The sequence below is a fragment of the Thamnophis elegans genome, chromosome Z (genome assembly GCF_009769535.1).
Source record: "Thamnophis elegans isolate rThaEle1 chromosome Z, rThaEle1.pri, whole genome shotgun sequence".
Taxonomy (NCBI): Eukaryota; Metazoa; Chordata; class Lepidosauria; order Squamata; family Colubridae; genus Thamnophis; species Thamnophis elegans.
Window position 1 is genome coordinate 18,834,392 of NC_045558.1, and position 16,390 is coordinate 18,850,781.

The 16,390-nt window shown below is 39.3% G+C and overlaps 1 protein-coding gene across 1 annotated transcript in view; it reads left to right on the forward strand.

Annotated features, from left to right (window-relative positions):
* Positions 1 to 16,390, forward strand: part of PARD3 (par-3 family cell polarity regulator) — a 492,108-nt gene that overhangs the window by 406,711 nt on the left and 69,007 nt on the right. Inside the window, exon 13 of the mRNA XM_032237658.1 lies at positions 15,539 to 15,727. Coding sequence (XP_032093549.1) covers positions 15,539 to 15,727 — 189 coding nt within the window. The remainder of the gene's footprint in view (positions 1 to 15,538; positions 15,728 to 16,390) is intronic.

Sequence of the window (16,390 nt, forward strand, 5' to 3'; positions counted from 1 at the left end):
GAATATAGCTGAGAAGGAATACCTTGCCATAGTTAAGTGGGGCGGAATTTGTTTTCTTGTTCATATCCTGCCTTTATTATTATTACAAATAACTGAAGGCAGTAGATTTGTAGATTTGTAGATTTATTATAATTTATAGGCCGCCCTTTTCCCTGAGGGGACTCAGGGCGGCTTACAAAAACACGGGAAAGGGGGTACAAAGACAAAAAGCATAAGACAGTACATAATATTAAAAAATAGAGCACAACATTCATTCATCATTCGGGAGGGGACGAACTAAGATTTTTATCCCCAGGCCTGACGGGATAGCCAGATCTTAAGGGCCGTGCGGAAGGCCTGGGCGGTGGTGAGGGTGCGGATCTCCACGGGGAGATTGTTCCATAGCGTCGGAGCTGCAACTGAGAAGGCTCTCCTCCGCGTAGTCGCCAGTCGGCACTGACTGGCGGATGGAATTCGGAGGAGGCCTACCCTGTGCGATCTGATGGGACGCAGGGAGGTAATTGGCAGAAGGCGGTCTCTCAAATAGCCAGATCCACTACCATGGAGCGCTTTGTGAGTGGTAAGTAGGACCTTGAAGTGCACCCGGAGACCAACAGGTAGCAGGCGCAGCTCACGGAGGATCGGTGTTATGTGGGCGAACCGTGGTGCGCCCACGATCACTCGCGCGGCCGCATTCTGGACTAGCTGAAGTCGCCGGATGCTCTTCAAGGGCAGCCCCATGTAGAGCACGTTGCAGTATTCCAGCCTAGAGATCACAAGGGCTCGAGTGACTGTTGTGAGGGCCTCCCTGTTCAGGTAGGGCCGCAACTGGCGCATCAGGCGAACCTGAGCAAATGCCCCCCTGGTCACAGCTGACAAATGATGGTCGAAACTCAGCTGTGGGTCCAGGAGGACTCCCAAGTTGCGGACCCTGTCTGAGGGGTATAAATTTTGTCCCCCCAGCCTGATTGATGGAACATTAGCCAAATTATTGGGAGGAAAACACAACAGCCACTCGGTCTTTTCCGGGTTGAGCACCAGTTTGTTAGCTCTCATCCAGTCTTTGACAGCCTCAAGGCCTCGGTTCATCACTTCCACCGCTTCATTGAGTTGGCACGGGGCGGACAGATACAACTGTGTATCGTCCGCATATTGGTGGTATTTTATCCCGTGCCTACGAATGATCTCGCCCAGCGGTTTCATGTATATGTTAAATAGTAGGGGGGATAAGACCGAACCCTGCGGCACCCCACAAGTAAGGGGCCTCGGGGACGATCTCTGCCCCCCCACCAACACCGACTGCGACCTGTCCGAGAGGTAGGAGGAGAACCACTGCAGAACAGTGCCGCCCACCCCCACCTGCCGCAGTCGTCGCAGAAGGATACCATGGTCGATGGTATCGAAAGCCGCTGAGAGGTCAAGGAGAACCAGGATGGACGCATGGCCTCCATCTCTGGCTCTCCAGAGATCATCGGTCAATGCGACCAAAGCGGTTTCTGTGCTGTAACCGGGCCTGAAGCCAGACTGGAAGGGGTCAAGATAGTTAGCTTCCTCCAAGGTACGCTGAAGCTGGAGAGCCACCACCTTCTCAACAACCTTCCCCACAAAGGGGAGGTTGGAGACTGGACGGTAGTTGTTAAGAATTGCTGGATCCAAGGACGGTTTCTTCAGGAGGGGTCTCACCACCGCCGCCTTCAGCGCGGTGGGGAGATGCCCCTCCCGAAGAGAGGTGGTAACAACCGCCTGGATCCAGCCTCGTGTCACCTCACTGCTGCTGGCAACCAGCCAGGAGGGACACGGGTCCAGAATACAGGTGGAGGCGCTCACAGCTCGCATAGCCTTGTCCACATCCCCGGAGGCAACATCCTGAAACTCAACCCAGAGATGGTCTGCCAGATCATTCCCTTGTGTCTCGGCTGGATCTGCAGGAGTGGAGTCCAGGTCCGATCGAAACCGAGCAACTTTGTCCACCAAGAACTGTACATACTCCTCAGCCTTACCCTGTAAGGGGTTTTCCGTCTCCCTCCTATTCAGGAGGGAGCGGGTTATCCTAAACAGGGCGGCTGGGCGGGACTCGGCGGACGCTACCAAGGAGGCAATGTGTGATCTTTTGGCTGTTCTTAGAGCCCGAATATACTCCTTGGTGCAAGCTGTCAACAGTGCCCGGCTCGACTCGGACCTATCAGACCTCCACAGTGAACATAACCCAACACAAAATATATGTAGATGTGTCAGCCTTCCCAGTTGACCTGATGGGAAACCTGACCAGATGATTTAATTGATGATTTAATTCTACTTTATTGTAAAACTACATTAACATAATTTTACATGTCTTATTCTACAAATCTCCCATTATCTGTTTTACAGCCTGTTTGGTTGTTTTTTTTAATGAGAAATATTTATATTAGCTTTATGCTGAACAGGGGTTCTCATGCATGCTCCATCTTAGAAAAGGTAGTCAGTTTTGTTGTCAGTTTTCCAACAATCAGGGGAAAAAATCTACGCAAGGAGAGAATCATACACAAGCCAGGAATTCAGACTGCTCAAATTACCACTGGTTTTCTAACTGCACTCACATAAAAGGAAAATGATGCCATGAGTCAAAGTTGATATTCGATAATTTTGTAATCATGGTTGTATCTCATTCAGTATTCACCAGATCTTGCATTGTTTAGCTTTTCTAGAGAACTGAGGTCTGAACAGTGACGCCACCTGCTGTGGCTTACACTCAAGAAGACTATAAGAATGCCTGAGCTAAATGAAAGCGATCTGTTAAACCAGTGGTTCCCAAACTTGGCAACTTTAAGACTTGTGGATTTCAACTCCCAGAATTCTCCAGCCAGCAGAGCTCTGCTGGCTGGAGAATTCTGGGAGTTGAAATTCACAAGTCTTAAAGTTGCCAAGTTTGGGAACCACTGTGTTAAACTGACAATGAAAGATGTTCCATATTTCCTTTTTAAAATACCAGTGAAGTATAGTAAGGTTTTTTTTAAATCATACTTAAAATGCATGGAGTGCTAGTCCAACTGAGAGTGTGTTGCCTATTAAAATATTCTAGAGAAAATACAGCCAGTTAGCCCACTTTCTGTGTTGCTATCATTTTGGCTTTGTGGATTTCCCATATGGCAGTTCAGAATCTATGTTCTAAAGAATTCAATCTAAAATGGAACAGATGAACCTTCTGCTTAAAGCATGTTGATTATTTTAATGTGTAAGAGATCAACTGCAGTATAAAAAACCAGTAATTTGTCATTGCATTTCTGTTTCGGGATAATTATCTCAATCTTGTTTCAGTGTGTGTAAATAAATTGTTAATTATGATATGAGAAATATATGCCAATTAACCTTTGTCCTGTTTTTCAAAGTCAACAAATTATTTTGCATTTTGAGTTGTATTTTTCTCTGTTTTTCTCAACCTATGACCTGTTTGTTAGTTTCACCTATAGTGGTTTGAGAATACTTTGCCAACAGATATTAGCTTCAGTGATTGAGTCTTAGTGGACTCCTGGGAATCCAGGAGAATGAAAAGAAAATATATTTTTGATGTTACTTTTCACAATGAGCTGAATTTCCAGATGCGTTGCAAGAGATTGCTGTGTATTTATCATTTAATATCATTAAATGATATTGTTTATCTATTGCATATACAAAAAATTGCATGCAATATTTTACTACTTACTGGTTACTAAGACTTATAATTAGCATATTCAAAGAATGTATACTCTAGATTTCTCAGGCAATATATACAGGCAAGCTGAGACTCAACCAGAAAAGTGGGGTGGGGGGAGTCAATAAGCCCAAGCATTGAGATTATTTATGAAGGGAATGTCATTGATAACAACTGCTGGAATTCGGTATGTCTATTTTAATGAAAAGAAGCACTAGGGGTGATATGATATTGGTGACCTTACTACTTAGACAAGATAAAGGATAACACTTAACCAGGGTAATATGTTTAATGCAGAGTCAGTTAAGAAATGAAAAATAATGGGTCGAGAGATCCATGGTTTTACATCCAAGCAAGAGTTTCTTGAAAAACTGTCTCATAAGCTATGTAAAGCATGGAACCCAACATTAGAATAGGTTGGTTTATATCCTAAAACCTCCCTAGTATGATCTGAGGGACATTTTGGAAGCAGTTAAGGTCACCCACATTAATAGGATTGTGTGTAGATCAAATCTACATAAAATTATAATGCAAATATTAAACTTTGCTTGAAGAAAAATTCTAAGCATCATTTGTTCGCTTCGCTGTATAATGAAGTTTGCATCTCTAATTTATCCCACAAAGTAAAATTCATATTAGCATAAATTGAGTTCTATTATTTCAAACAGACGGTAGATAGACCTGTCTTTCATATAGCCATCGTGGAATAGAAACTATAGGAAAGTAATGAGGTATTTCTCTTACTAACTTCCTATCACATAATATATAAATACTCAAAAGTGACCCCAGAGAAACTGCCATCTAGGTAGGTGGGAAAGGATAGTTGTTTCCTCTACTCTTCCCTCCTCAGTTAGTAACTTCTCTGGAATTAGCATCGATGCCATTTATATTCTGGTCATCTTCTAGACCGACAGGGGTGCTTGGAATAAAGTTCTGTGAAGTACCAACAGTCACTGTCTGGGCCCTATTCTCTTGCATTGTTCATATTTTAGACGGAAGCTATCCATACTAAGCAGGATGAACAAGTAGAGGAATGTAGGCCTTTCCTCAGCTGGCTGTCCGTCCAGATTTATCTCTTTGAAAGCAGCTGGCTTCATTTCACCTCTTAGTAAGGCCTGACTTTTACAAAGAGAAAGAGCGTGATTGTGTCAGAGAACAAAATATTTTTGTGTGTGTTTTGTGAGACAGATTCTTTTGATGCTCTGACACATGGTTTTGGTTTTAGTGGCAGATTGTTTCTTTCTTATGATTTTTCTGGTTATCCTATTGCTAGATGTAAGCTCTCCAGAGGAATAATGGGAATTTTAGTCAAGTCTCTTCCCAACTTTCTCCTTGGTGTCCTCCTGATTTGTTGAATTTCTGCTCTCTAATTCTTAAGCATTCTCACTGAAGGTAATATGGAACCCACCTTTGCAATAAGTGAATATCAGTCTGGATGTTTTGACTAAGACTGATTGAAACTCTCTTTACAAATTTGTGCAGTTTCATTTTAAAGGCCTACATCCCACAGGAGTCACAAATTTAGGTTATGAGACATGTATTTATTCAGATGGTCAATGGTGCATCTTGATCACGGCATTTAAGCAGGGCTCTTTGCCATTTTTGTTGCCATTAAGCAGTAATAAATGATGAGTAATCGAGAGGTTGAAACCACTGACTTTAATCCAAAGTGATATTGTAAGAAAACAATATGTTTTAACCATTTAACTCTCGGTACTGTTATTTTAAACTGGACTGAGATTGACGTTGCTTGACTAACACGGTTTGGCAAAGGAAACCACCTGGTTTATTTCAAAATGTGAATATTGCATATGACGAATGCTTATTTTATCGTATCATATTGTTTGGAATTGGTTTCCTATTACCAAATAGGGAGATATTAGTTGCTGATGAGGCTGGCAGAAGCTTTCTCTGTGTTGATTGGGAATGTTATTGCTTTTAGAGAGAGAAAGGAAAATGCAGTCTTTTGTCTTTGAATAATGAGAAAGTGGTCATGTTAAATAGGAGGTACATCCATTTGGGTGGGAGTTGAATGGTTTCAGATTTTTAAAGTGAAATCTTTTTCTAAAATAGCTTTTAGAAGATGGGAAAGAGGGATTCATTCCCCCAAATGTGTTTAGTTTCTTTCTGTAGCTGTTTATGCAAAGGTTATTGGGAACAATAATGCCTAGAACTAATGCAATTACCCCTCAGGAATAGTTTTATCTAACACACATTATCTGTTCGCTGCTTAATTTGAATCTCGGAATTAATCAGCGGAGTGTTGGTGAATGATCCTTTATTTGTGCTTAATTTGAGAGCAACTGTTAGCGCTGTAGTGCATCTCTGAATGCACCGTAAAGTGTTCCAGCTATTTAATCACATACACTTGTTTCTTTGTGGATGAGTATCACGGGCTGTGTTTGAATCAAGATAATTTGATGGCATAGTTCTGGAAGTACATTTATTTTTTATATTAAATTTGCATTCATATTATCACATAATATTTGGAGTTGGGCTGCTAGTTCAACCCCTTGCCTAGTTCAGCATCTCACTATTAAAGAATCCAGCATCATCTGAGGCAATCTGCTCCATTGCTGGGCAACTTTACCTTTAGATATCAGTCCTGAAGCCTTTCCTTCAAGGGAGTACCACAAGAAATATATGAATTCTACTTTATACATATAGGCTACAATAACAAAATATTGCAAGCCTGACAGTGTTTCTTTCCTTTCCCACTTATTCCCAAGAGAGTCAAGGTAGGACCATCTTTCTCATGCTTTCTTGTTTTCTTGAGTTGGGCTCATATTTTACTAATGGTTGCCAGGTAACTTTTCTACAGTATTCTAGCTTGAATCTGAGCAAAGCAGACTAGAGAAGTGCTTTCTTCTGATCTTGTCAGCATTCTGGTTGATATAGCCTAGAATTGCATATAGAATAGAATAACAGAGTTGGAAGGGATCTTGGAGGTCTTCTAGTCCAACCCCCTGCTCAGGCAGGAAACCCTATAGCAGTGATAGCTAACCTTTTTGTTGTTGGATGCCAAAAATGCGAGGGCGCATATACAATAGCGTGCATGCGTGCCGGCACCCATAATGCGAAGCAACCCCCCCCCCACATGTGCTTGCATGCACAACCCCACCCACATTCCTCCCCCTATGCGTGCCGCACTACTTGCCTCCAAGCTGAGCTTGGTATTTCCTCCGGGGTGGGGTGGAAGTCATTTTCATCTTCCCCAGGCTTCAGGAAAGCCTCTGGCTCCTGGGGAGGGCAAAAAATAGGTCCAATGGGCCAACCAGAACAAACTTCTGGTAGGTCCGTTGGGCCTGTTTTTCACCCTCCCCAAGCTCTGGAGCCTCTCCCGGCCCTCTGGAAGACCGCCAATAAGCTAGCTGGCATGCACATGCTGAAAGCTCGCATGCCAGGGGATGCAGTTCACCATCATGGCCCTATAGCATTTCAGACAAATGGTTGTCCAATATCTTCTTCAAAATTTCCAGTGTTGGAGGATTCACAACTTTTGAAGGCAAGTTGTTCCACTGGTTAATTGTTCTAACTGTCAGAAAACTTCTTCTTAGTTCTAAGTTTCTTTTTTCCTTGATTAGTTTCCACCCATTGCTTTGTGTCCTACCGTCACATGATTTGGAAAATAACTTGACTGCCTCTTTTTTGTCGCAACCCTTGCGATATTGGAACACTGCCATCACCCTTAGTCTTTCTTTTCATTAAACTAGACATAGTCAATTCCAGCAAACATTCTTTATATGTTTTAGTCTCCTAACCATCTTCGTTGCTCTTCTCTGCATTCTTTCTAGAGTCTCCTATTTGCAGCTACCTCACAGTGCTGGCTCAATGTGTGGATCATGTCCTTTAGTTTGTGATGCACCAAGATACTCATTTTTTTAAAAAAAAACATAGATTGCTGCCCAATATAATATCCCACACTCTATGTTATTCTCCCCAAATGTAGGACTTAAAACATTTTTCCCTGTTGAAATCCATCTCAGTCTCTCCTCCATTCTCCCCGGCCTTACCTAATTTAAATCATTAGTCTGCACATTTCATGTGTCTGATGAAGTAAACTGCAGCCCACAAAAGCCTTTTAATAAACTTGTTAGAAAACAAATCAGATTCTTATTTTTTTGCTATCAGAAATTGAGAAGGCACTCTTCCTATTGAATCTTAATAGTATCCTCAAAGGTGTTTCATAATGACACATCATTTGTAAACATATTACACAATGCAGCACTGCTTTATGCCTTCAGCAGTTCCTTCTAGCTTGATCCAGAACCACTAATTTATTTTTTTAACTACAATCATTCAACCATCTATTTAATGGTAATATACTCTAGCCCCATGATGGTGAACATATGGCATGTGTGCCAGAAGTGGCATGCAGAGCTTTCTCTCTAGGCACGCATGACATTGCCCATTGCTCTTCGGGTTATGGCAGGTCAGCCAGCTGGTCTTCACGTATGTGGGAGCTCTGTAAACCGGAAGAGCAGCTGCCCAGTGTGCCTGCGCGTGCTGGGAAAATGATCTTCCAGTTTACAGTGCACACATGCACACCAGCAAGCTGGTCTTCATGTGTGCATATGCACCAGAAACCAGAAGACCAGGTAGCTGGCGCGCACATGCCAAAAAGGTTCACCAACACTGCTCTAGCCCTTACCATGTTCTCCATTAAAATTTCCTAGGAGACTTTACAGTATGCATTGCTGAAATCAACTATGCTCATTGCCTTTCTGAAGTCAACTAAACTAGTCAGACTATTGGAAAAGATCAGGTTGCTTGGCGTAATTACTCTTGATAAAGCCATGTAGCTTCCTGTCAACTTCTTTTCAAAAAGTTGTGACAGCTTAATAATCTGTTTGAGAGTTTTGCCTGATATCAACATGAAACATATTCCAGAGTTTTGTCTTCAGTGCCTATGCAGAATTGATTTACAGTGTGATCCTATGCATGTCTATTAGAAATAAATCATACTGAGTTGCCATCCTACATAACTTGAGAAGTAGTTCTTTAGAAAATATCATTGCAGTCTTAGGAAATTTAAAAAATGTGCAACAAAAGGAGTCACAACTATGCCTTTAATTTTTTTCTAATAATTGTAAATAAGAAGATATAATCTTTATCCTTCCTACCAATTGTTCTCTTGATTTTATTTTGTGTTCCGTTTGGCAAAATGTTAGTATCTCAGGATTATAATAGTCTTTGACTTACAGTTCACTTAATGATGTTCCACATTATAATGGCAGTGTAAAATGTGACTTATGACTGTTTTTCACACCTACAACCATTAGGACATCACAATGATCATGCGATCAAAATTCAGTCACTTGGCAACTGACTCACATTTATCATGGTTGCAGTGTCCTGGTACCATGTGTTCACCTTTTGTGACTTTCTGACAAGCGAAATCAATGGGGAAGCCAGGTTACATGTGACTAACTTAACAACTACATCTTTTCACTTAACAACTGCAGCAAGAAAAGTCTTAAATTTAGCAAAACTCATTTAACCCACTCAACTTTGGGCTCAATATGTGGGTGTATGTTGAGGGCTATCTTCAGTTTTATTTATTTCTTGTCTAAAATTCTGAAGTAGCAGTAACTTGGATATGAATATGTGTCCACTCAATCAAGTAATTAGTTTATTTAGTTGGATAACAAAACAAATAACAGATAATACCTTGTACCTGACATCATTGTAGAAGTGGAAAGTTTCTTTTAAGTCGATGTAATTTGTCTTGCATTGCTTAGGTTATGCACGCTATGTGTGACAACACAGATATTCCAAACTGCTTCATGTTTTAATTATTACTAGGTAATTGCTTAAACAGCAACTCAATAAAACATTCCTTTAGCCATTTATAACATTAAGCTAACTCTCTTAACTTTCTCAGCCTAATGTTTTTCACACAGGAAAACATTAATTCCCAGCCAGAATGACTTTCTGCTATATTTTGGTATCAAGAGTAGATCTTTGCAGGCTTGGTTCAAACCTTTCCTCCTCTCATTTGTACCTATTTCAAGTACCATGTATGACTCGTTAGATTTTATTCAGAATTCATGGGGTCACTATAAGTCCTTGCTAGAAGAGGAGGACAATCTTTAACTTAAATCTTAATGCAGCACATCATGGGATGCACTTTGAGATGGAAAAAGCTCATGCATTTTCTGGCTAGGGAATACTCTGAGCAAAATAGAACTATTCCCTCTGTAGCTTTGAGTACCGTTTGAAGAGAATTCTGCCAGAACAAATCAAAGTCAGTATATCCTGAATGTAAAGTCATAGAAGTCTAGCTGAGGGGGTGGGGGAGAGTAGAAATCTCATGAGCTTTGTTCATGTGCTTTGCCTGTCAAACAAAGAGTTTGGGGTATAACTATCACAGGAGAATTACAAGCCTGGATTTGCCCAGACTATCCCCTAAAAATCCAATTATCACATTTGTATACCCTTCTCCACAGGACAGATATACTTGAGGCTGTCATTTCATCCTCTCAACAGACTTGTGAGGTAAATTAGGCTGAGATGTAGTTGTTAGCGAAGTAGGTTAGGCTGAGAGAAGAGCTCTCCAGAGAAAGACAGATCATATACTGATAATAATTGCATTTCAACTCATATATTGGATTTATGTTGTTCTAACTCTGTCCTGTCTTCTGTAGCCTACCCTCTCAAACTCTGCTTGAGAGAGTGCAGAGGCCTGAAATGTGTTCAACTTAGTTCTGGCTGATAAACAGCTTCTGCAAGAAATTTAAAAAGAAATCCATGTCGCTATATTAAACTAGAGTTGTTATTGGTTTTTTTTTTAATGACTTGCCTAGTTGGTCAAATCAAATCTTCATTATGGTCATACACCCAGCATAGAAACTTGGTTCTCTTTCTCTCTTCAAAATGGCATATTAAGAGGTTGATGCAATTTATTAGGCAGTATTTGGTTAATGTCCAGCTTTAGATGATGGCCAGATTCAGTGTACCAAAAATCTGTTCCATCCACACAGGTTTCTCTTCCATTTGTACTTCAATATATCTGCCATCTTTTTGACTGAATGAGAAATGTCATGGCCATTTGGAAATATGTTTGTGCCTTTCTGCTTTGAGGGGAAAATAGAGGAACATTTCTAGAAGGCAAATTTGCCCTATAACAAGCTAGCCAGTAAAAAGTTGTGTAAGTACAACGTGGATTGTCAGACTGGTGTCCATTACGTCAGTCAAAAATGACAAAAGCGGCATGGAGATGCTATTTTCACCTTCTGACTGACATTTCCTGTGTATCAATACATATTTCACCTGCTGGGAAGGGCTACCAAGCAAGAATGGAGGAAAGATAAGAATAATACAACAAGGCATAGGAAGCAAAAGTAACGTGGAGTGAATGTGGAAATGTGTGGGCTATCTTAGGCGTGAGCTGGGGGATAAGACAGTTCCAAAATTCACCCCTACATGCCAGTGCTGTGGGTATCAATGGCATATTTTAATTTAAGACTGAGAAGTCACCTATACAGCTTTATCACTCACCAAATTTTATTGAAAATTATATACTTGAGCAGCTTCATTCAGCTGAGCGATTTTTTCTTAGAACAGCAGTTCTAAGCAGAGTATTGTTAAGTTACTACCTGTAATTGTTTCAGATGTGGCATGATACTATTCTTGAGGGAGCTGAATTGTGTTTTCAATCATTGCACTAAATAAATTGATGGGGATGTTTTATTTTATTTCTGTTGATAAAACAAGATGCAATAAATTTCTTCTGCAGTTCATTAAATCGCCAAAATTGTATCAACCTGTTTTGATTGACACACTGAAGTTTTTAATTTAAAGCATATCAAGATCAAATGGAAGTTATTGCAAAAGGTTATGGTGTAATATTTTAACTGCTACATTACAAATGCCACATTTCACAATTTTGATGGTGCTTAACTTATTTTTTAAACAATCTTAAATATGAGAAAGTAGCTCCTGGCCTCATTATTATTTTAATTTCTTTAAATAGACTCCCCTTTTCCTCTCCCACACTTTCCCCGTCTCTCCCCCCACTCTCTTCTTCCCCTCCCCTTCCCTTCCATCTTATTCAGTCCAAATGTAATTTGCAACTGGGATTTATGGCAGTCACAGATGTAAGTTTGGAGAAAGTTACTGTAATAAGGCTCTGAGATTCACCTGTAAAAACTTTCAGAGTATCAGGAAAGCAAATATAGCCCCCATCTCCAGTGGTTTAAAGCTGCTTTATAGTGCTCTATATTTTAAAATAGTTTTAAAACATAATTCTGTTGTTTTCCATCTCAAGTTCCCTTTCAATAAAATTCAATAAATTATACAGCAAGTATTTAAAATAAAATAAAATAAATATTGAATACCAATTCAATTATCAACTTTGACAACAGGTGTAATTACTCTCCAGTGTGTTGACTATCTGCTCAAAGTCAGTTAATGACAGAATATAAATTTAGTCATTTTTAATTTTAACTCTTAATATTTTTTGCTTTAAATAAGTAGCTAAGTGTGTTTTTGCAACATTTATGTTTTAGGCCATTGTAATTCTGTAATTTTGGTACAGCCTATTCTCTAAGGCTCAAATTTTAGTAAAATACCACATATGTTGTGCCTTAGCTTTTTACCATATCCTATCGTACAGAATTATACTTCTGTACCTATGGTACAGAATTATTTCATTGAATGGTATTTTGAATTATCTTGAATCCCTGCCTACAGCTACACATTGCCAATGTTAATATACTGTATATACTCGAGTATAAGCCTAGTTTTTCAGCCCACTTTTTGGGCTGAAAAAAGCCGCCTCGGCTTATACTCGAGTCAGTGAAAAATTTGCCCGAAATGGAGGAGAAAAAGGGGCGGGGCCATGCCGCTGGGTGACACTCGTGAATGGCCCAGTGCCCCTGTGAGTTTCCCCTCCCTCTGTGTCAGTTTGCCGCACAGCACGCACCGCACCATCCCCCCTCCTCACGTTCTAATGTAATGCAGGGCTGTCTTACGATTCCCCTTCCTCCCCCTCCTGCCGCTCTGCAACGATGTCCCACCTCCTCCTTGTTATGGCAAGCAGCCACATAGCGATGTCCCACCTCCTCTGGTACAGTGATCCAATGATAGGAATCACTGTGCCGTGTGTCATAGGAGGCGGGACATCGCTCCCGCGGCTACACGGGACATCATCATCACAGCGGGACATCAGCATCATGAGGTGAGTGAAGTATTTCATTGAATACACCGCTAGTTTACTGTTTTTCTTTGAAATAAATATTCAAAAACATTATTGGTATCTATTTTTATTTTTGAAATTTACCGGTAGCTGCTGCATTTCCCACCCTAGGCTTATACTCGAGTCAATAACTTTTCCAGTTTTTTGTGGTAAAATTAGGTGCCTCGGCTTATATTCGGGTCGGCCTATACTCGAGTATATACGGTAATTACTCTAAGTACTGTTTTGTTCCATGAAAAGAAAACAGAAAATTCTATTACGTTTTAGACTTTTAAGTCCGATTCTCAAATAGTACTTATACCTTTCAATCATTCCTGCTATAACTGACTTTAACAATAAATAAATAACAGCCTTTTCCAAATGAATGTGAGGAATTGCTTTCACTTCCAAAGACTTTCCTTCTTTGTATAAAAGAAAAAAAAATGAAACAAGCAACTACGGACAGTTTTGGTGTAATGTGGGGGGTGGGGCGTCTTTTATGCATTTGAGTCATGTAGCAAGAAAGAGAATGAAAATATAAGGGAAGTCGGACCTTTGCTATGGGCAACCCAAACCATGAAGTTATCCAGGGGAAGTGCCATCACATCTTGTTTCAGGATGACTTCCTGGTGCCCTGGATCCTCAAAGCAAAGGATCTTGTTCTTAGGTGAATTTGAAAACCGCACTGTGGATCGATGCTATATGTAAATACATCCTATCAGTTTTAGGTGGCATTTGGAGCCTTAACAGGAGAATAATCTGGGGCATGAAAGCAATTCTATACATGAATTAAGCATATTTGCTGCATTGTCTCTGCAGATTCTATTTTTGTTTAAAAAGTTATAAAAATGTATGTTAGCAAAAAAAAAAAAATTTCAAATAAAATGCAGCTTCCAATAAATAAATAAATAAATAAATAAATAAATAAATAAATAAATAAATAAATAAATAAATAAATAAATAAATAAATAAATAAATAAATAAATAAATAAATAAATAAATAAATAAATTGTTGCTTAATATTATTATAAATTAGTTATGGTTTGTTCATTCTCTGATTTAAGGACCATAACATTATGTCATATAAAAATCCTCCTCCTGCCTTCTAGAGATCCTTTAATATTTTGAAATATTAGCTCTGCCAAACTCAGAATTTCTTCCTTCCAAAACATTGTGCAATTATTATTGCTTATTATATTCCTTTTTAAAAAATAAGCTATTGTCCCTGGATCTGAATATTTAATATATTAATATTTTCTTATGTTTTGTTTAAAATTATAGTTTAAGCTTAGGTCAAACCATGGATTTAGGAAGATAATTTATTTAATAATTGAATTTATTGATGCACAACTTGGGGCAGGATGCAGAAAATCCCTTTTGAAGGAAAAAATTTAAAAAAGCTTTGTGATTTGGTTTACTACTGCCTCCGACCAACCCTTCCCCAAATCTCTTTCTGTCTGCATTTGTGTGTGTTCCTATAATCAAGCAGATGACATAAAGAGGCAATACAAAGGAGTGTATTGATCCTTAACAAAGTAGTGTTTTGCTTTAATGGGAAAAATCATTTTTTTCCTTCAGATTTATTTTTGCAAGCAGAGAGTGCAGAAGGGAACTCTCTAGTTCTGATTTTAAATGTGGATCCACTGTTGAATTGAGTCATCATTTTCTCTTTGATGTTAGCAAAGAAAACACATCACATACAGTAGAAAAACGTCTCTCAAAAAGAAGACACGTATAAGTTTCTTAAATAAATACATTGATATTATCTAGCGACACTTTAATGGCTACATCTGCACAGTTTCCTTGCTAAGGCAGCGAATCATTGCTCACCAGTCTTACCTCACTCAAAAGCAAATATATTCACAACATGACAATATGTAGAGTGTGAGAGTGCTTAATGTTTAAAATACAGTAGCAAAACGGCATATATCTTATCTTCGTCACTGTATGTTTGATGCCTCTGTCTGTAGGCAGTACTCAGAAGGGTGGATATCTCTTATTATTTATTTGGATCTAAGGCAGCATACTAAAGGAACAAAGGTAGAGTGTGTGAAAAGAGAACAGTTGTGAAAAGAGAGTAGACAAAAGAAAATTATACTGGCAGTAGTAGTATTGCATAGAATTTTTCTGATGCTCACAGTAAAAGGATTTGCTGTTACCTGATTGTATTTTAGGTGGTTTTTTCTGTCACTTCTTTGAATAGTATTAATAGTCCTACCTGAAAAAGAAAAACTGCACAAATGACTAATTGTTATGTATCCATTTGCTTGCTCTTTGTAATTTTCTTGCTGCTTAGAAAACATAGATATTCAAATGCCACTATTTCAAAGGACAAATGAACTTCCAGAACATTAGGCTTAATGCATCCAATAATATTTTCCTGTTCAGGAATTAAACAGTTGTATTTTGTAATAATCCAGAAAGCACCACATTTAAATCCATGTGCATATATTCTCTTTCTCTCATACACACAGCCATTTCCCCCCCACTCTGTTTTTATACACGCAGACTGCCACATCTGGTTCTAGGAATTATTTGACAGTGCTGGCAGATGTACCATTATTACAAATTTCCCTACAGAATGTTAATAGGGATTACAGTAGAAGTATTGTACTGCCACCATTTTTCAAAATATTATGTAGTTGTAGTGAAGAATAATTGCAAACAAGATTTTTTTAAAGAAAAAAAATACCATGTTGAATTTTTCCTAACAGCAACCAGAAGAAGAGGATCTTGTTCTTACCGCTGATGGCACCAGAGAATTTCTGACTTTTGAGGTTCCACTTAATGATTCTGGGTCAGCTGGACTTGGTGTCAGTGTGAAAGGTAACCGGTCAAAAGAGAATCATGCAGACCTTGGCATCTTTGTGAAGTCCATTATTAATGGCGGAGCAGCTTCTAAGGCAAGTATATTTCAGACATGTCAGATAATGTTCCATAATCCAGCATCTCTTAGGCAAACCACTATTGATTTCCTGTTATGCATCGTTACTTCCTCCATTTTCCAGTTTTACATTTGAATAATTAGTATGATGATTCAGCAAATGCTATCTCCACTTTTGATGCTCCAAATAAAATATCATATAGTTTAGGTTTGTAATATGTCCAATAGACAGTATGCTTTTGCTAAAGCAAAACACTAAGGCAGGGCTGTCAAACCTGCAGTGTATCATGTTGTCGCCACGTGATGTATCATGACTTTTTTCCTCTTCGCTAAAATGGGGGTGAGGGTGGCTAGTGCATGATGCATCTAGCCCGTGGTCCACGAGTTTGAAACCCCTCCACTAAGGGTTTTGATCAACAAGGTTTAATATAATGGGTGATTCCAGTCAGTGTGTAATGGTATGTGGGAAAAAGCAGTTAGGGGAATGATGTAAAGGAAACAGATAAGAGAAAGCACAGCAAAATAGGAAGGGCAAGAGATTCAGAAGAGATCCTCTCTAGTAGTTTGGGCTATGAAAAAAATGGTGGGAGAATCCTGTTTTGATCAATCTGATTGATTTCACCCTTATGGTGTAGACAGACAGGAAGTAAAACATTATAAACCAATTCTACTTTTTGTAAAG